Source organism: Acyrthosiphon pisum, chromosome A1, assembly GCF_005508785.2.
Source record: "Acyrthosiphon pisum isolate AL4f chromosome A1, pea_aphid_22Mar2018_4r6ur, whole genome shotgun sequence".
Lineage (NCBI taxonomy): Eukaryota > Metazoa > Arthropoda > Insecta > Hemiptera > Aphididae > Acyrthosiphon > Acyrthosiphon pisum.
In genome coordinates, this window is record NC_042494.1 from 84,866,832 (window position 1) to 84,890,462 (window position 23,631).

The 23,631-nt window shown below is 28.8% G+C and overlaps 1 protein-coding gene across 3 annotated transcripts in view; it reads right to left on the bottom strand.

Moving 5' to 3' along the window:
• The window catches only part of LOC100166693 (formin-binding protein 1-like), a 33,326-nt gene that overhangs the window by 3,184 nt on the left and 6,511 nt on the right, over positions 1 to 23,631 (bottom strand). For 2 of the 3 annotated variants that reach the window (XM_008187931.2, XM_001944217.4), the window contains exons 2-7: positions 16,639 to 16,754; positions 11,611 to 11,661; positions 4,470 to 4,617; positions 3,356 to 3,613; positions 2,589 to 2,774; positions 1,368 to 1,607 (exon numbers count right to left, since the gene is read on the bottom strand). In XM_008187931.2, the coding sequence (XP_008186153.1) occupies positions 1,368 to 1,607; positions 2,589 to 2,774; positions 3,356 to 3,613; positions 4,470 to 4,617; positions 11,611 to 11,661; positions 16,639 to 16,754 (999 nt within the window). Of the gene's footprint in view, positions 1 to 365; positions 393 to 1,367; positions 1,608 to 2,588; positions 2,775 to 3,355; positions 3,614 to 4,469; positions 4,618 to 11,610; positions 11,662 to 16,638; positions 16,755 to 23,631 lie in introns of all 3 variants that reach the window. The other variant, XM_008187930.2, reaches the window with a different exon arrangement.

Sequence of the window (23,631 nt, forward strand, 5' to 3'; positions counted from 1 at the left end):
TAGATAATAATCTTACCCTTTAGATTTTATAAGAGGTCAATCACTCTAATTTTTAAGTTAACGGAGCTACACGTGTTCTGATTTGCGTATAATTTGGTATGTTACGTACTTGTAAGACGGAGACAACACAATGTCATGCGCTTATCAAGTCCTCTTAAATATATATTATCATTAGTGAATATTTAAAGGTCCAACTTGGTTATCTTAATCCCATTATTCTTTGTTATACAAATACCTATTATAAATGTATCTTATTTGTTATATTTTATTATGTTTCTAATAATCATCCCTTTTCTGATTTTTAGAGATAAACAGTCAAATGCAATATTATTTAATCACACACTTAAAAAAATATTTTTTAATACCTTTACAGAACTGCATACGTCCATTAGCTTCCAAGTGCATGTAAAACATATAAAGCGAGCGTGATTAGCCATGCAGTTAGTAAATTATCATAAAAATAATAATATATACATTTTAAAATATTATATTATAACAACATAATGTACATTTTACAATAAACCCTAAAATTATGGGATTTAGTTGATTATCTTAAAATTATAATAATTTCGGTATCTCGGAACTGGGTCGTTAATAGAAGTTAGTGAAATTACGATTTGATTAATTTCTGTGAGTAAACGATGTTTTAATGATTCATGTTGAAAACTTAGAAACCGTGTTAGGTTAAAGAAAACATGATATTACATGTAATTCATGGTTATAATATACTATGGCCACAACTCAGAGTAGTAGCGTTTGAATAAAAATATATTAATAATTATTGTGTTCGCCATTATATAGCTCAAAAACATGAATGCGGTGAAAAAATAATTAAGGCACGTCGATCACTAAGCTCAGTCTCATCATTATTATTTGTGTTCCAGAAATACTGACCCGCTCAACGTTTGTATTTTATGAATGAATCGTACTTGAACGACCTAAGATTATATAATAATAACGGTTTCGTAAATTTCGTATGAAATATATTTATAAACATATTATTTGTTAATCTAAATTCTTATTACGGTCAAAATATTATTATCGCGGTCAGGTGAGTATTTCTGGGGCGTTAAAAAACGGTGACGTATGACCAATATAATATTACGACACTATAATCGTTTTTTTTCCCACGGATATAATGTACTTACAGAAAGAAGAATTGGGGTAGTATTGAGAATTTTTCAAGAAGAGCATATTTTATATTTCATTGCGAAACATAATCGGAAAAAAAAATAAAAATAAAAAATAGTTAAAATACCGACCATGTTATATAATCAAATGGAAGGTACATAATAATTTATATTAAATGTTATTATTATTGTCGTTATAAATGTTTATGAATAATTTCGATGCATAATAATATATACCTTGTTGGAGCTAAATATGGCAAACAGGCCCACACGCTTTTTCAGCTTGCCGGCCGACATGGTGCCCTTGACGGTCATCGATTCGGACCTGTGGGCGCCAACGCCCGATGACACGTAAGTGTTGCCGCTACCGGGCAATATGAGCGGCGTGGATTCGCCGCCGCGGCTCAAATCGTCGAACGGGAAATCTCCGGGTGGTTCGAAACCAGACTTGTACCGTTCTATCACTAAAATCGTGTCCTGAAAGTCAAACGAAGGGTAAAACAAATGAAAGATGAAATGTGAAAAAAATAATAGTAGCCGCAGGTTTATCGCGCAGAACGAAGCGAACCAACCACCGTAATTTTTGGTTTCGGTCTACGATTTTTAAAATATATTTTTACAATGACTTGAGTATGATTCTTATTTTTTGGTATCTGAGGGAAATCGGTTACTAAATACAGGCGGCGCTAGAAGTTAACACAGAATCTCGACTGTAAAATCACAAATAGTTTTATCGAAAACCGCGATCTAGAGAACTAATGGCACTTAAGTCTACTAACGGGAGCGGCAGAGGAGAATTGTTTGGAAAGCGCGAGTTGAGTTTGAGCATAACAAAATACGCTGCAAACCGTCGTCGTTTAAATTTTATTGGTAAAAAAATGTATTTCGTTAGCCGCATTTTATATGTAACATTTAGTACCTATGCTATATTATTTATGTAAATACATTATACAGAGTGCCACCAAGTATGCATGCCGCGTACATTATTTCTTTAATAAACAATTTATTCAAATTCTGATTTTTAGTAGTTTTAACTTTTAAGTATATTTAATGAATATATTTTCAAATACTTAGATGTTTGTGTGGCATTTACGGATTGTTCTGCGTGAACTTCTTTTATTCAAACGAGTACCTGGTAATACCTACCCTGATAATACGATTTTTTATTGTTAAATGTAGAGCAGAAAATTGTAAAAAAAAATAAGGTTATTACGCCACAGGACACTCCTTAAATGCTAATCCAAGTATGTGAGAATATTATGCTCTTACTAAATAAACTAACTATAAACAATTCCAAAAAGTCAGAATTTGAATAAATGCATTATCAAAGAAAAAATGTAAGTGGCAGGCACTTCTGTTTATTGGAGTGAGCACGCTAGGCGAATCACTCTGTAAACTGCATAGTACAAACATTTAATATATTATTATCGCGTTGCGCATTTATCGACTTCGACTCACTTGTTTCTCGTTCACTTGATTGGCAGCGTTTATGATGCCGTCCAGACACTTGTTTATGATCGGGAAAACGTTGCGTTCCACGTCCGCCGAATGGGCCATGAAATGCCTGACGTTTCGAATGCGTTTTTCGTCGAGTTCCTGCAGCTGCCTGAACACCTCCGGCATCAGCGCTTTGTAATGTTGGCTCTGAACGGACACATAGCAATTCAGTAAACAGCAAATAAAGTGCGTATAAACCACGCACGCGACTTAACAACGTGCTCGAGTCCCGCAGTGGCTCCGTTTAGGAGTTGAACGCGTCCAAGTATATTATTATTATTGGGCGAGTAGTATAAATATAGTACATATATACACCGAGATCACGGAGTCGTATACAGGGCGATCCTTCTAACAGCGAGAACGCCAGGTATTTCGAAAAGTAGGTGACTAAACATATTATCTTTTTTGGAAATATGTATATTCGAGGAGTAAAATGACAAATATTATTCTGTTTCGGGTATATTAATATATAATTAAAAATGTATGTAAACTATAAGTTTCCGTTGAGAAATCAAAAGCTAACAGTACATTTTTATCTTTGGAGCGTGGAGTGAAGAAGAAATGAAAGTAGTATACAAAGTAATATATTAGAATTACACATATCAAACAATTTCCAAAAAATGTAAAGCTTTTTAAAATAAAGAGTTGTATATAGGATTCCTATGAAAAATCGAATTCGAACCCGCTCCCACATCGATTTTGTATTTTTTTAATAGGTTTTGGAGTACCTGAAGCTCATTGGTTTTTTGCAGTTGGTTGGCATACTCGTTTTTCGATTCCTCACAGTGTTGGTTTTTGATGGCCATGTTCATCCTCTGCTTCTCTACTTCGGCTCGGGACAAATTTAAGTCGGCGTCGGCCCGCTGAAAGTTGTCCAAAGCCCTTTCTGCCTCTTTGAACGCCTTTTCGTAATTTTTCCGCGACCTCTCCAGTGACGCCACCTGGTTGTTGATCATCGCCACATATTTCGCGCTGTCCTGGAGCAACTGTGGCAGAAATGGAAATGCACATAAAAAAATATATTGGTTATACGGTATCACCATCACGGCAGTGCCACAACAGTAAGAAATTTGTAGTACACATGCACACTAAGGTGGTGGGAGTCAGGGTTATGATATTTTAACCTAGGGGGAGGGTTCATTGATAGATAACACGACATGTATAATTCTTATAGAATCCAATCCCATAGAAACAGTAAAAATAAATATCAGAAGTTATACATAAAATATAACTCTTAATGTAATATGGACCTCGAAAAATATTATCGTGTGACAGCTATGCCATATAGGGATATAGGTAGGTACTTATTGATTCTTTTATCCAACAATTAAATGTTCGATTTTTGTGCCATAAAAATATATTCTAAATTTAATCAAAATTTGTCTCTTTTTTTAAACCCATCTTTTAAACTATAAATAATTTTTAAAATTGGGCCTGTTGTGGCTTGTTGGTTGGCCACAGTTACTAACGTGTTTTGAGGTCAAGCATCGACTGGCGTCATTAGTTCCCGGATAGGTGACCACTCGGGTTTTTAGTGAGGAATCCTCGCCCCATATACACGTGTCATCCGTAACCCACTAACAAAATACAAATGGCCATAGCTGCGGATGTTTAAGAATTAAGATCAATAACAAAACCTAACCTAATTTTAATTTTGCTATCAATATTTTATTTAAGAATAATATCTATAGAAAAAATATGTCTCTCTATCACGGAAAATTCCTAAGCACGCGTCTGGATCGCGAGAGTATAATTATACGAAAAATGTTTTGCAGGTTGTATAATATTTTTTTATTCTTATTTTTAATCCATATATAGTAAGAGTACAATAGATGGGTGTACCTTCTTTCTCTCTTCTTTGATGTCCTTCACCAGATAATTGATTTCCCTGATAACGTCGGATTGGAGATTTTCAGCGATCACCTCGTGTTGACCTGCCAAATCGTTTACTTCGCACAACATCGCCTTGAACGCTTTACACGTGCTGTACCTAGCATACATATACAAAATGTAATAAAAAATATTTGAGACGAATAACAATAAATAATCATAATAATAATAAAGCAATCGATTACTAAAGATTATTAACAATAAAACAACAACAATAGGTAATGAATACGAGAAAATGTCCTTACTATATATTATATTATATATAAAGATATATTTATGTTTATAGACTAGTTTTTTGTAATATATAGGTCACGTGTGTTGTACTCTAGTATTGGAGAGGCGTTGTTATAATTTTCTATGCAGTAATTTTGAGAAAAAAGACATGCTCGAAATTGATAAACAATTGGTAAATTTGTGTATAATGGTATACTGCGCAGATGTCTAGAAAGTTTGGATACGTTTAATTTGCATTGAATTAGAAACACTGTACACGACTAATGACTATAGGCTCAAAAAATACATTAAGTCATAACTACTTTTATAGCTAATTGTTTTGTAAAATATTTAACGAACACTTTAAGACAAATTTTAAATATTAGAAAACACAATACATAATACATTAATATGTAGGTAATACAACTCTTATAAAAACTTTTGTAACATGTTAACTTTTATTTTTAACATTTTGTGTTATTATAATTTTTATTTAAGCATTCAACTTCATTAGATACTAAATAAAAGACATTGAAAAAAAAACTATGACATCGTACCTATAGCGACATTTTAAGGACCAAATCTGTGAATAAAATTGAGGGCATCAAAGTTTCAGGTATTTATCAGTGAAATTAATTAAATGCCTGTATTAACGCCGCTACCACCCTCCTCACTGACAAGACTTAAAAGTGAAATAATATACCTAAATAATAAGCATCTAAACTAATCTAAATATTTTTTAAGTGTTCGTTACATAATTTCAGAATAAAAGATACCATTTAATAAAGCTAGTGAGAACATTTGAAAGAAAACAATTAGATACAACGGGCAAGTTTTATTTTTAACGAATTTGATTGAATAAGGTTTTCTCAGACTTTCGAGACTTAGGTAGTTAGATACAAGAAAACGTGAGAATATATAATAATATATATAGTGGTACGACAGTTAGCACTAATTCGCTTGTATAACAAAACAAATTGTGTAAGTATTGCTTTTTGCCATGTAAATATGACAACATTGCACCCATTATATTTTAATATAATATACCTACATTACAATGACGTTTTTAAACGAATTTCGGCCAAAAGTCGTCGAATGATTTTTGCATTTTCTTGTTACGAATCATCGGGTACATACTAGTACGAAATGATTCGTATGAATAATAATAATATACAATAAGAAGCTCCTATCCATGGATATATTATTTATCATATAGGTATTCGTAAACGACAACCAAGGACAAACGGATGACCGAATTACGAATAAAATAACATGGTAATCCGTTTTCATTTTCAATAATCGGCATGCACCACCCTCGTTATCGTACCAGTCGAATTATTATATTAAATAACACCGGGTCGCTTTGACCCTGAAGGATATGAGTACATATATTATAGTAGTAGATATAGGATAATTTTAATTGACCGAACACGGGCAAGGAAGAGAATAGAAGGTCCCCCTTCGGTATCGATCCCCGCGAGTAGTTACGTCATCGTTATAGCCATCGTGACTCACGCGAGCTTTGGTCGTGAAAAAAAAAATAAAGATTCCCCCACACGAGCAAAACACTACCTCGAATGGGAAAAAGACACAAAACTATCAAATCCTTTACAAGCAGTACAAACACTTTAAAGCTCCAAAACGAATCCCATATTGTAGAATCGAGGGAAATAGAAAACATGGGGCACTTGTACTTTTTAGCAATAATTTGGCAATTTTTTTCTCGTTTTCATAAACAAAATATAAAACAAAATATTTAAAATTTGTATATTATAGTTATTTTACAATAATTAATACATTAAAAAAGATAGGTACAAATTGGATAACTTGAACAAAGGGGTGTTTATTGACACTATTTCAAAAACACAACTATCGACATTTTTTTATGACCATGTTCGCTATAATAAGAATACTAGAAGTGTTGACCAAAATAAAAAAATAATATGCACAAAGCGAAAATAATTTTGGAATTTAATGGTCTTAGTATAAAGGTATAGCTACCAGTACACCGCAGGACGTGAATTCCCTAACAAAAATATACACATTTAATTAATCATAGTTGAAAGTAATAATATATAAGCTGGTAATTTGCGCATAGGTACTATATGATAATGAATTAAAATATTGTCTTCGAGTAACAGTATATTTCAAGTTTGTATAGTTGAAATAGGTCAACAGGTGTGATCATAAATTGTACACACAATAATGTCATAGGCTCATTATAGCCCTAGACGTGGTGGACATTGGAGTAGATTTATTATTTGTAACTATTTTACCGAATTGCATTTTGCTGTACCGGTTGCATTAAAATGCTTGTTTATAAATGCATAAACGCAATCCGCGATATGATAATAAATTAATAATCAATGATAATATAAAATAAAATTATTCAGAAACTATTAATTTCGAGTACTTATTAAATATTTATTTTATCTGAACAAAATTGTATTCAAACAACACAATTATCATGTAGATAAAAATAGTGACGACGTTTCAGAATTTTTCGAAGTAAAAATCAAAAACATGATTCATCATATCGGCGGAATGCAGGTGTGACGAAAATGTCTGAGGTACAACATTTAATTAAAATACAGTCGTAATTTGAGTCATAGTATCGTGTCGTGACGCCGACGACCGCGATGGTGAATTTTTTAATATTTATTTAGCAATCTGATTATGGTTTCGAACTTGCTACGACTAAATACCAGTGTAAATGTGATGGAATCGGTTAAACACCCAGTTGCATATTTGACATGACTTCGGACGATACAGGTCATAATATAATACATGATATTCTTCCCATTTAATTAGATAATAATATTCACTATTTAACTTTAATATTAAAAATAACAGAGTCAAATGGATTATCTTATCGTACAATTTGTTATATTGTACGTTTGTAAGACAGAGAAAAAACATGCGGATGTATCCGTCAACTTGAGCGTTTAATTTTTAGTTTTGATTTAATAATCTCTAAACGATTGGATACCAATAGATTATGATATTATTTTCGAGCATCGTATGTCTGCACTCCGTATGTTAAATAAAAGTAAGAAGTGTATTTAAATTGAGAGATCATAATATGTTAGTGGTTGGCATTTAGTAGAGTATATTGAACTTTACCAACTATAGTGCTATACACTAAATGCTATCGGCGACGATGGCCAAATTAAATACTGTATTTTTATGATCTAGTCTCAGAACACAAGAAGGCTACATTAAACCTGTATTTTTTTTCATTTTAAACTGATTTATATTTTGTATGAGATTATGATGACCATGATGTACGTGTAGCTGCGTAACGTTTGTATTGAAAAATTTTAAACAATAAACGGAACTACATTTTGTTTTGAACGACATGATATAAGCAATATCACCACAAGTTGGTTTCACATTATTCATCAGTCATCACATTTATAAATTGTATAATTAATTGACATTCTAAATTGACGATATGTCAATAATACTATTCACTATTTATAAAGGCGGGATCCCACGACTCGTATATTTGACAAATATCCACGAATACACGAATAATCGGCAAGTTACCGACAATCGACGGGAAGGTGGCGAATAAAGAATAAAGAATACCGAATATCCGTACAAAGTACTCCATTCCCATTACTCGCGAGTATCCACGAATACCAAATATTCGTCAAATACACGAGTCGTGGGATCCCGCTTTAATAATGATGGTTAAAGAGTCTGTTTTCTAAAGATAATAGCTAATAATGTAATTGAATTGTAGTCAATAATATTATATATATAAATATCACCGAATTAGATGATCTCTTCAGGAATTTTATACAGAATAGAAAAATTTCTTAAATTTGCAATAATACCTATTCCTACCTATATAAATTATTATCGCTGTAACTTATTATTTTGAGCTATAGCTTTTAAAATTTTTTTAAGTTCTATTTTATCTAACTTAACCTAATCTTGTATTTTTGAAGACATATTTCAATATTTGCTTGCTCTTTCATGTTGAATTAAATTTTTTCAGCGATCACCAAAATTTCATTAGGCAAATGGCTATGGTAGAGAATTAATTTTGACCATAAAATCAAATCCAAACTGGTAGTAAAATTTGCAAAACATTTCAATGAGTATGCTTTAGAACACTTCCACTGTTAAGTGTAAATGGTTCTCGCAAGTTTTTTTTTTCACGTATAAAAAACCTTTATATACAATTTTAATGTTGCCTCTATACTGTATACTAAACCAGTAATTATCGATTTGTTATTGTCTAGCCCTATACAATACGCTATAGGTACATGGTATATAATAGTAAACTTTACCATAATTTTATTTACAGTATTCCACACAAAACTAACTTAAATTAGCTCATAATATAATATGTGAATAGTAGATTTTATCTTTTTATTAACGTATTTTCCACACAAAACTAACTTATTCTACACTATACAGAGTGATTACCTATTTAAGTTTTATTTAAAATGTTCTAAATTGTATATTTCATAAGTTTTATGAACTTTTTTTGCCCTGAGACTTTATTTTAAGTTTCCTATTTATAATATACTAAAAAATATATGCAACTTAAAATAGAAAATATTAAAAAAAATAAAAAATAATTTGAATATTTTAAAAATATTATTAACCGTAGTTTATTGACGCTAAAATTGGACAAACCAGGAATAAAAATCATATATATATATTTTTTTCATGATTTTTAATTGTCAATTTTTAGTCTTATGATCAGATTATAGTTATTACATTTTTGTCCATTGGGTTTTGATCGTTATACTTTTCTTGTAAATATTGAAGTTCGTCATGATTATATGGACAAAACATGTTTGTGTCGATGGTAAAATGTTTGAAGGTTGTCAATATTAAAGTTACGCGAGTTATAATCAAAAAATTATTAATAAAAATATAAAATGATCAAGTTCAAAGGAGATTAAGAGAAATCTTCAGGACTGCGCATATTATAATGCACAAAAAAATCTATTAAAAATCCAAATTCTCCGCTTTAAAGTAATTAAACATTTAAAAATATGCCAAATTAATTTTTATTAAAAAAATAAAAAAATTTTAAATAAATATCTGTCAATATTACGTTGGTGATTAATCATTAGGCCGAGTTTTATTACTCGTATTTATAACTTTGTTTTTGTACTGACGACGCCGGAGTAACTAGTTTCTTATTGCTACTCCGACGGTTATTTATAACCTATACTTTTTTACGCTTGAAGGAAACAATCGAAACCATTACCCACGTAATTTTATTGAAATTTTTATTCATCCATCGACAAGCACTATAATAATAATTATTATTATCATAAATGACAAAAACACTCTAAAAATAACTTGTTTTTGAAAATAAAAGTAAAAATCTTATCGCCCAGGGCTATTTTTATTTATAAACAAACGCGGATATTAATAATATTTTTACTTTTGTTCCCGAGCAAATTATTTTTAGATTGTCGGTGTCGGTAAAATTATTAGTGATTGTAGATGAATAACAATTCCGATTAACCTAACCTAAGAGGGCGCCATACCCGCATGCGTTATCTGTCTTACAAACGCATAAGATAGCAAATTGTATGCTCGGCAGCTCACGTTTAGCTCTGTAGGTTAAAAACTAGAGTGAATTGACTTCTTATAAAACTAAAGGTATTATCTAGTAAATCTCTAAGGTTTTTTTTAGATTTTAATTTTAAAACAAGTTAAAATTATTTTAAAATGCACAAACAATTTACAATTTTAAAATACTTATAACCTTCCTGTACAATTAACAGATAAAAAAACCCTATGAGGTTCACTAGATAATATTCTTACTTTTAAATTTTATAAGAGGAAAATTCACTCTAATTTTTAAATTAACAGTGCTAAACTTGATCTGCTGAGCGTACAATTTGCCATGTTATGCGCTTATTAGATTGAGATGAGTCTACTCTAGATTTGATCACAAATAAAATATATATAATATTATACAGAAGTACTCACTACAAAGTACAAACTCCATTCTATTTAATTTAAGTGATAATGTGATTAGAAATACTAATGTAACTACAAACTACATGAATACGGATTAAAATAAGTTATTCTACAATATTATTAACCAAGCAATAATTTTTGAAATAACAATATTATATATTTTATTTATACCATAGATTTTTAATGATAATTTAGATGTGACTTAGAATTTGCTATTTAGACGAAGGGTTTATTTTTACTAGAATGAGTAGAATATAATTGCATATATTTTATTAGAAAGCTGGTGTTAAGCCTTGCTTATGATCACAATAATAACTCACTAACTTAGACAAAAAATAAATATTCACTAGACATGTGATTAGAACGTAGACGCTTTTTTGTTTAATCAACCAGCATTTTATTATACTTAGTTCTGAGTTTTTGAAACGTTTGTTATTATTACATTTAGTAAAACATAAAAGATCCTATTTTTCAATGAGCCACGTACAAGAATAACGTCTTCTTTTCAGTGGCTTCTCAGACATTGGAAATGCGAAGCGGGCATATTTTTGTAAACAATATCAGATACATCCGATAGCGTATGTATATTAATGCGTATGTAATATTATGGTCTATATCAGGGGTGGCCAAAACGAGGCTCGCGTCGTTCACATTTTTACTAATATAATATTATAGGTAGGTATTATTTTTTTCCTGCTCTTCATATTATTTTTCATTATATTGTATGGCTCGCAACTCTCTTCTCGCTGGCTAACCCTAACCCTTAGTCTTTAATAGAAGGTCCCGTTGATTCGGAAACCAATAATCTTTACGAATTACATCCAATATCAATTGTTCGTTTATTTAGTTTGAACTTTGAGACGATAAACGTCGATCGAAACACACTATAATTCAAAGCGATAAAGGCCACACAACTTACTGATATTCTTCTTCTTCCTTTTTTTTGGGTTGATAATTTTTAACCAATCGCCTGAAAAAAAAACGAGATTACATTAAAAAATGATGGTAATTTAAATTTTATGAAGTATAAGCATTAATATGTAAAATAATAACTCGTTTTATTTGGTTATTATTGAGTAAATAGATTGGAATGATATAAATCAGGGGTGTCCCCACATTATGCAAATAGAAGTTTTCTTGTGGCGCATTTTCCATAAAATTTGCATTAGTGGAAAAAGTAAAAAATGCTCTTTTTATAATATAAATTTTGTTAATTACAAGGAGAAAAATACTGCAATAAAACAAAAAAAAATTAATCAAAATGATTAGTTTTGAAATTAACGGTGGGACCAAACCGAATTCTGCTTTGGGCCGCAAGCGGGTTGAACACCCTTGATATTATTATATACATATTATTGTACCTCGTATTATACAGAGTATTTAAGTATAGCACTAAGATCTGACAATTTTACACACATATCTAATATTCTCATTTTCGTACGATGCCTGATCTTCGTATACACTGTATAAAATACGCGTTTCCACACGCCAATTAATTTAATTAACTAAACAAACGGCAAGATTTTTATAGTCGGGAAAAATATTACTTAGGCACACAAATAAAATACACGATTATATACGTATACATATTTAATATATTTAACCGTGTACCTATCTTACTTAGCGTAAGTGTGTATAAATATGATAGCCGGGGTCATTAATATTTATGCCGATAACACGTTAGTACCTGCATAATATTATAATATCGGCTGCATACAATTGAACGCGGTATGTGCAGCAATGGCTATCCGATTTCTACAAGACGTCGACAGCGAGGTATGTATTGGTCATCGTACCTCAATGCGTTTCATAGCATATTTGTACACGAGGTAGCAACGAGTGTTTCAGTATTTTATTTGGCGATAGGTAAGGTTAGCTTTTAAACGTATCCGATTCGATAGACTCATACGATGGTGTAAACATTCGACTGCAGTGGTCGTTTGTTAAAATTCAACAGCTATAGTTATAGTTGTTCGTTAAAATTCGATAAGTGAGTGTTGTAAACCATATAACGAGTAATGACTATATCGGAAAAAAACACAGGACATTGACAAATCTAACAATTAGTATTGGTCAATTTTTGTGAGCCATTATGTTAAGACGACGAGCATCATTAGCAATCGTTCCAAAAATATTTTAGGTTCCCTTTAGTTATAGTTTATTATTATTTAATACATTTTAACATATTTTATTATATCCAACCTAACATTAATAAACTGTCTATCACCTCATCTACATAGAGTAATATTGTGTTTGAATGGTTATTTTTCGGTTCAATGACAGCGCTGGAAACCGATAAAACGCGGCCCGTTAATACAATGTCATGCCCAATGACCGAGAAAATCCGGAATCGGACACGACGGAACTATGTTCTATAGTGTTTATAAAAACATTTCTTTTCGCAGTGTTGGGTTTGACTCGCATTTATCAATACAATACCTACGAAATACCTTCTTAGAAGATATATACTGTAATTCCGTATACAAACACGAAATCGTAACACGACAATTATTCCGTTTACAAACGACATTTAAACGCAATAATTACATTTAAATATTTAATGTATATTGTACAGCGATAGATAATGAATCGCTATTTAAAAAGCACTGTCCAAATTGTCAACTTTTGAGCTTAGCCTAGGAAGAGCGAAAATGTATTCAACATTGTTTTCAAAAGGGAATAAAACCAAAATCGTTTTTAATTTTATATTGGAGAAAACATATAATATAAAAAACGAGATGTTAGATACTTATATAGTGCAATTCCTATCAATTTTGGTAATTGAGAAAATAAATAAAATTTATAAATATTGATGTGCATATTTCAACTATAGAAGAAATGAAAACAAATCGTTGGATTAATGTCGCAGTAAAAAAATGTAATTCCCTTATTTTTACTGCTTGAATATTATTACATAATATGTAAATTTTACCGTGGGCTTAAATATCGCACAATATATAATTTCTTAAAACGTCGTACATCAATAGAGGACATTGCATACACATACTTCATAAGCTTATCAACTATTATAAAACAATAATTATTTATTAGGTTTATCAGGCTAAACAGAAAACATTTCTTACTCATTGTCAATATTAAGTCATTCTTGTTTGTCCAAAGAATGAAATATGTATTATAATAATATTTATCACCAATTCATCGACATAAAATTAACGAACGAAGTATATACGAGGTGTGAAATTTATATGTTATAAAATATATGGTTCAATACACAAACTATAAGAAAAAAATTACAATAATTAAAATGTAAATACATCAAATTAAATACGAATACATTTTTAACTATTTATACTTAAAATTATTTTAATATTGCCTAGTGTTTGGTTATTTTAATTAAAAATAAAATATTGAATCAATAGATATAAGAAACATTAAAAAACAAAAATTCAACATGCAGTGGTAAAATACTAAAATATATAAATGAGAATTTTATTTACCGGATATATAGGCATTTCACCTGTATTTTAAGGGAGTACTTTGTTATAGACTAGGGAACTAATAATTTATACAACAATAACGTGAATATTTGTTATATTATTTAAAATCTAACTCACAAGTCACAATATTAAACAAAAATGTACACTAAATTTACGTTTTTGGCAGCGGCAGACATCACATCTAAACGCCGACCAAGTCCCAGACCAATATGGTACTAGACGCACGTCCAAACCTTGCGGGAAAAAACGTACCTTTGTTGTAAATTCCAGCCCAATATTGTGACTTGAGAGTAAGATCTTGGATATTATAATAAATGTCTATGTTATTTAAACTATTTTTTATCTAGTCTACAGACTTTAACACATTTCGTTAAAAAAAATGCTTGGAATCGATCGAAATCTGATTGTTATTTAAAACTGAAATAGGACAATTTTAAGGAATAAGATATAATTATGATCATTTAATTAACATTAATTAGGTCAATGACATATAAAATAAATATTAAGATAGGGTTTAAACGATTATGAGTTTTAATTACCCACATTACTCTCATTAACCTTCCATAAGTTTTAATATTCATAATTTATGAATTTTTTGCAAATTAACAAATCAACATTGATAGAAAAATGTAAAAACTAATAGAGAACTTAAGTACTTCGAATCGAATTAATTAAATAAAACCCTAAAAATTAATTTGGGATAACAGGAGCTGTTATGCGTTAAAATATTTGGCATTCACTCTGTATATTTTATAAATTCACATACTTGGATAGATAAATACATTTGTATGATACCTTTTCTATTGTTATTTGTTATAAGAAGTAATAACAAATATACAAGTATAGCTTATACAAATAAAATCAAGTCAATAGTTGCCAGGGTGCAAACCGCAAATTACATTAATATTTTTAAGACAACATCCGATCAATTCCATGTAAATATTGTATAATATAATATAATATTGACTAATTGTTGTCCAAACATTTTTTTCTAATCATAATATTTTAAAAATAATTTTGAATAGTATATATTCTGATATTATATTACTCACAGATATTTAATTTATTTAAAATCACAGTCGAATAAAAAAAAAAAAAAAATGTTTAATTTGTGTAAAAAATATATGTATTAATTACTAACTTATATAATATTAATACATAGGGATACTACATATATATTATATATTTAAATGTGCATGTGATATCTAAGAATTAAACTAAAATTGGATATTTTATTTCTATAGTTATACATATTTTAATATCTATCACGTTCTACGCACGTCATTGGTACAAGCAAACATATAATTACCTAGGTAGGTATAGTATTATGATATAATTATTAACTTAAATTGAATTAAACATTAAAACTTATCATTATAAGCACTACAATAAACCGAAAATCTTGGCTCAGAATCATTTTTTCAAATGCTATGTATTCTACACTATAACTATCCTCCCCTAAAGTAAACGAAGCAAGTCGAGTATCCAGTTACCGCAGTATGCTATCCTTTTTTTTCGTTTCTTAATTTTACTCAATAATCTGATAATATATTATAATACCTATATAACAGTAATTTTCCTTATGCATTTATTTTTTTTAAAAAACCTGTCTTTACTTGATTTCATTTATAGTGAAGGAAAAAAACACATGACACATCAAAAATGTACTATCTTACATCCTAAGTGCCAAGTGGTCTCCTGTCTTTCCAAACAAACATTATTTTGTTTAATTTTATCGTAATAGCATTGCACGTAAACGGATAGACGGTGACTATAAATAATAAGATTTTCTATTTTGTTACGTAAGCAACAGTTAAACAAAGAAATTATGATACAACTTCATAACGTAATATTATAATTTTAATTATAATCTGAAATAGTTCTTTAACTGCCTGTCTACATAATATTCTGAATACATAATTGATAACAGGAATTAATACTATCAATATTAGAATAGAAATGTAAAATACATATATAATATATTTTTAATATTGGTGTATTAGCTACGAAATTACACAACCGAATACTTGCGAATAGTTGAATAATATACTTTAATATTATTTCTTTATATTGTTCATTAATAATAATTAATATAAACAATTGGATCCTTTGAAAATGTAAAAAATTTAGAAAAAATTTAAATTTAAACGTAAATCATTTAATGTAAGCTAATAAGTAATAGTTATGCAGTTGAAAAAGAATTAATATAATAACGACATGCACTATACAAAATATATTATAAATATTTAAAAAATAAATAATTTTAAGATAAATCCTAATAAAACATCGTACCTATAAAAGCTTGTTAATATTAGAAAATATAATTTTTATAATAATATCACGAAGGTCTGCAAACGCAGCGATTACCTACAATATATATAAATTATAAGTGCATATTATGTTGTGTATTCTTCCTCTTTCACCTTTTAAGTTTTATTAGCCGTTAAACGAAATGATATTTTCATAATGTTTACATAATATTTACATACCTGAGTTTGCCAGCATATTCCATTTCAATGAGGCATCTGTCGCGGATGAAGTGTCCATATCTTTCAAGAAAATCGATGCCTTTCTGAGTGTGAAACGATAAATTATCGTACTGGTCCTAAAATATAATAAAAACATGCCGTTATATTTTGGGTTAAAATCAAGGTCAGTAAAATAGCGTAGAATGTAGGTACATTTATGACATATCATATTTATAAATATATAGGTATGTGGTGCGCATTTGGAATAATAAACAATAATAATAATAAACATTTTTATTTGACTATATGCCAATACTAAAATATTAGCAAAATAAATTGAATTTAAAAACAGTTTATTCAAGCTGGTTTAATTATTTCAAAATCATCCATCGTGCATACCTGATTGGCACGTGCACGCATACCGAAAGGAGAGGAATCGTTGTATACTGTATACAGTGAACGGAAAAAATGAGGAAGTTAAAATGATTACAGATAATGGCATAGATATATACTATTTTACTACAACAATAAATATACCAACATACATGATACATTGTTTCCGTTCTATAAACGATTTTTCCATTAATTAACTAACACAAACGTTCGAATAACGGACTCCAGAGTTCTTACAGTACCTACATATTTACGCTTTCACTGGGCATAGACTATAATAGGAGATCTGTAGTTGTCTAAAGAATGCGAAAATAAAAGGCTTAACGTTACCAAACAAACAGTTCATATATATTATATCAACCAATCAAATAATCAAAAGCAAAATTTGATTAAATATTTTAGATACATCGCTCCGGATGAATGTAATAATTTTATGTTTATTTTTATTTTTTGTGTCTGTGTACACAAGGTAAGTAGTCGAAATAATGCTTCGATTTTTAACTTCAGTATCTTGTTCGATGGGAAAGTGAACCTAGTTGGTTCACAAGAGATACAAGGCTCTTCATATATTGTTACAATAGCAGTTGGAAAATACATAGGCACACATTTTTTTATAAGTATTTAAATTTCAAATGTTGACAACATTTATCGAATTAAAAATATAAAAATGATCAACTTTTATAGCAAAGAATTAAAAATTTAAAACAAGGTACCACGTAAAAAAGTTAATAAATTACTTTATTCACAATATAATATCATCAAATATGCTTAGTAATATAATATCATAGGCTGAATGTCTTCGCTCAGAATCGTTTATCGTATACAATTTAAATTATATCATTGAATTTAAATTGAACAGTGACCCATTACAGTGACCCACTACTGTACACCAGAGCGACATCTACTTTTTTTTAAATGTGTCTTTCATTTTAAAATGTACCCAGTTAAAACATTTATAGAATCACGATAGGATATAATTAAAAATTATCGTAACTCTTATGATATGAAAATAAAATACGTCTAGACAAATAATACTTGCCATAGGTATTAATTCTACTAATATAAATATAAATTATCAATTTTAAAATTTAAAATTTAAAATTTGTTTCACACTTTTAAATATGAATAAAGTTGAGATGAAATCATTTAGAATTTGTAAGAAACGCGTGAATGTATGTGGAAAATATCCAGTATTTGTGCGGTTTTTTTTGGTCATGACGATGTCAAGGTTACCAACACTACTTTTTAAACTATAAAGAAGTCGTACCGACGAACTTTCTAGTTGTTTAAGATGACTTGTTATCTTCTATATTTATATTTATGTTTGTATTATTAAATATCATTATTAAAATATAGGGGCAATATATTTTATTTAGATATTACATTAAAATGTAAACATAATATACTTAAGAGAAAGGATATTGATTATATTGATAAAAATAGAAAACAAATATATATACATAAAAGTATATTGCACGTACATCAAATTGATTATCCCGGAAACGATAATTTAAAAGTTTAAAATACTTAATGGCTAATACTCATAATGTTTTAATAAATTATTAAATAATGGTTTTAATTATTATTGGTCAATTCAGGATTTTACAAAATAAATGTAGAGTTAAAAAAAAACTATGAACTAATGAATAAGACTAAGCTTTTGCACTTATTAAAAAGAAGCTTTAACGTTCATTGTTCATAAAAATCTGAGTATAAATTACCAGTCTTAACAATATTATTGTCGAAGAATATAAATTATAAAGGTTTAATATTCTAAACACGGAACAAGGATACTTCGAGTTTGAAAGAATGGTCAGATGTATAAATAGTTAAGTCTATAAACAAACTCCGGTTTATTGAGAAAAAATGATTTCTGATTTTGCCTGGAATAATCAGCAGGGATAGAATCATGTCGATCGTTGCAATTAATTCAGACAAGATTCGTACAAGAAAAACCTGTTGTTCTACTTTCTCCAGACAAACCACCACAGACACTAATAATAACTCCCGGTGTAGTTTACGGACCAAAATGCTGTTTCTAATAAAGGAGATTTTCTTTAAGAATGTTTTAACAAATTGTTAACATGGCAAGGATATTTTATACATAATATATATAAATAAAGTGTATTAGATAACTGATATATAGTAAAACAAATACAAAAGTACATACTATATACTGTTAAACAACATTTATTATGTAAAAATTAAGAAAAGTACCAACAGTTGATGTAAAACTTTATAGCTTATCAAATTTAAATTAATGAAAATTTACAAATAACACAACTAACATAGTACTAACTAAAGTATATTTGATAACTTACACTAAAATTAATACATGGTATGAAACATAACATCTCATTTTTAGGGAAATATATCTTTACGCCGGCTATATTAGTGGACTTGGCTGGACCCCAGATTGCAATTCCATAAAACGAAACAGCCCTTATAATGGCTCATACATGATTATTGTTTATTAAATATTATTTTCCGTTTTACTTGAACAGTCATTATTCATACAGGTAAGTCCTGTCGTGTGTGGCTGAAAACTGAAGACTGTTCAGTTAAAGTACGGAATGCAATTATCATATTTTACCAAAACGGTTTTGAATTTTCTAGTTAAATGCGGTGACTTTTATGAAGGATTATCGTTAAAAATTACCGTATGCGGTCTTCACTTTTAAGTTGTTGATTAATACGTAATCGATTATTGATGACCTGAGAAATGCAACACAACTTAATTATTACGACAAGTTAGTAAGCGTTAGTACAGAACGTTCCGTATAATATGCACATTCTTCAGTTCCATTTTACTTGTACGAATTTAATTTCCGATAAGACAAAGAGCTAAACGGATGGTTACGGGGCTTATAATTGTATAGTAAATTAGAAGTTTGGTATGAATTATGAAGTGGTATTTTGGAACTTAGGGAGAGGACGGTGGAGATGTTACATCTTCAAATTTACATGGTACTAGCTGATTTTTTGTCTTAAACGACGTTAATTTAATACCGGAATACTAAATTTCAGTTCAGACAGGGATAGAAGTGTAGTTCATTATTATATGAAGACATTCACGAGGCAATATTTTTAAATTCGCTATGGCCCACAGTGGTATAAAAAACGATTTTAGGCGGCCAAAAGTACTATTTTTAAAACTAAAAAATTATTGTTTTTTTTTTTATCAATAATTTATCGTTACAATATTCTGACGCTTAAACCAAAATTTCAAAAGAATTAATTAACATAAACCTGACTTACAACTGTTAGTATAAAATATATACATTATTTGATTGATATTTTCCAACTTTATACATTTTCTTATTATTTAATATTCACATACTATTCAACGATAAAAGAAGAATTTTTTTCACACAGTTATTACATTGTATATCTACATGTAATGACACATTATTTTTTTATTTTAATTTATTTTTTATTTTTTTCCTAATTGCTATATTATGTTGACATTTTAAGAGTTTTAGTGGTTTTTGAACTTTTGAGGAGTAATAGTTAAATTTACGCAGTTTTACCAACTATTCAATACATACATATTGTAAAGGAAATTGATAGCTCTTTGAAAATATAAACATTTTTTGCTTTCAGTTTCAACAGTAATTTACAAAAATGGTTTTCTTTATAAATATGACGTTTTACTGAAAAAACCACGCTTTTTATATTATTTAGTTTTTTCACTTGAAACGATAAAGTTTTATTTTTTATTTATACGATTGTTATATAATTGTCGTAAATGTAATAATGACATATTATTGTGGCTTACTGTGGCCTATGGCTTCCACAGATTTGTCCATATTAATTTTGATTCGACATTTAATCCCATTCATCAATTTTAGTCACGTGATCTTGGAGTATTTTTGAATACTAACCCAATTGAGATTTTGACTTGTGACGATGACAGCGGTGTCAACGGCGAATCTCCAACAAAAAGTACGAGCACATTTTTTGAGTCGGACAAAACGTCCTAAAATATATAGGTATTTCTCGGTATTTGATTTCTTAATACAATATTAACTATATTTGATTATTATTCTTTAAACTTACACTATTGCAATTGTCAAGTACAAAAAGTTCAAATACAACGAAATTTACTTGGTAGGTAACTAGGTATATCAATATTATGTTCATGGCATCTTATTACATACCCTTATTTAGATCTAGATAATATGATTTATATATAGGTATTGCCGTATTAGTATTCATTTAACTCATTGAAGTCATTAATTAGGGACATGGATTATAAACCAAATTTAATTTTTTTTTAAATATTGATTATGTGAATTGAATAATTAATTTGTATTTTTGGCCTATTTGTTCAACTCGAAAAATTTGCTCGAACTTTTTGACCAATTACCTACCGTCAGATATACTAAAAAAAAATTTGTATTTAGAATTAAATTTTAACTTTAGATAACCGAATGAAAAACGAAGTTATAATTTTCACTAGATAATATAATATAATATTATAGTAAGGGGAATAATCGAATGTAATAATCAAATAAATTAGATTATTTTAAAAATCATTCGAATAATAAAATAATTGAATGATAAAAATTAGAAGTAAAAATAACGACAAAATAAACATGTCATGGTAAAAATCACGGTCTTAGGACTTAGATTATTAAAATAATCGAATAGATTCTCAGTTTTTAGGTAAATAATTAGTAATAACAAATACGCTTCAACTGAATGTTCCCTAATTATATTATTCGTATACACTATACAGTATACCAATGACTGTATTTTTATAAAACCGAATAAAACCAATGACTATAAAGTAGACAGTATTGTACGGTGAATGAGATAAAAAAGCATTCGATTATTTTATCATTCTAGTGAAAAATGCATATGCATTAGACTAAAAAATATATCGATTATTAAAATCATTCGATTATTCCCATCACTAATATTATACAGGAAACAGGATATGCGACCTACGTAGAATTTATTGTTATTGATTAATGATAACTAATTACGTATAATGTGTCTACATGACGTATTGCACTGTGCAGACTCTAATCACAGATGCAGCATAAAATGTGAAGCGGCCCAAATTCGTTATGGCCAGATAAATATTATTTTTAAACAATATTATTGATAATATGAGATATATAATACAAGGCTTCCCTCCCCAACAAACTGAAACCTACAATTAAAATAATAATATAAGTTCTAACTTCTAATGGTATTTTTTTCATCTATATTTTTATGTGTTGTAAATTTGTAATTTCCACAGCTTGTTTATACATTACACCAAACCATAAAAAATATTAAAATGTACAGATAAACAATTACGTAAAAAAATTATAAAATTTGAAAAGGTTATTATTGTTATATAAGTAAATTCGTTAAAATTGCTATTAATAACTTATTATTACACTACAGAAATAAGCATGTATTTATTAAAAAATAGCAGTTATCAAAAAAGTACTTACCACTAGTAAAATTAAGAAATAAAGTAAATGAAGAGATCTATATAAATAAAAATAAAAATACATTTTTAAAAAATTTCTTTGGGCAAGCATCTACTTAAACAATTTCCTTATTTACTATGATAATTTAATAAATATAAATGTATTATTAACAAAGAAGTTCTTCACTAATATCAAATTACTAATTTATTAAACGTCATAAATAATATTAAAAATAAAATAAATTTTAATCAGGTAAATGCATTAACTTAAAAATAATGAATACAGTGCCTAAGTTTCTAGGTAAAGTTGTAGTATGAAACATAGTTTAGTAAATGTTGATGAGACTTCAATGGAAAAGTTTTGAAAATTGGAGGCCACTTTGAAGAGGGCGCTACACACCCATATGTGTTCTCTCTGTCTTACAAATGCATAACATAGCAAATTGTATTCTCAACAGATCAGGTTTAGCTCTGTTAGTTTAAAAACTAGAGTGAATTGACCTCTTATAAAATTAAAAGGTAAGATATCTAGTAAATATCTAGTGAATCTCTAAGGTTTTTTTTTAGATTTTCATTTTAAAATACACACACAATTTACAATTTTAAAATACTCATCACCTTGATTTACAATTAAAAGATAAAAAAAACCCTATGAGGTTACTAGATAATATTCTTACCTCTAAATTGTATAAGAAGTCAATTCACTCTAATTTTTGAACTAACAAAGCTAAATGTGATCTGCTATGTTATGCGTTTGTAAGACAGAGAGAATACATGCGGGTATAGCACCCTAAGAGAAGTGGCTTTAAATAGTAGATACTGTTAGATCTTAGCAATAACTCAAAACAAAGAAAGTAACTGTTTCAAGAAGTAATTATGTTAAAATAATACACAACATAAATAAAGAAATACAATAAATATTAGTGGGTAGTATACTAGTATTAAATGTTATTAGATAAATTGTATTTGGTTGGTATTTACCATATTATTTATATGCCAAACAAGTCTATTACTAGTATTGTACAGCAACAGTAAATAACAATTTTATATTAGTAGGGTACCTACAAGATGATTTCTTATACCACTACAGAAAAATATTTTCTAATAAATGTAAAATGTAAATGTAAATCTAGCAAATATAAAGTAAAAATTTAAGAGGATATCAGCGCACTATTCGTTTTCTCACTCGGGCC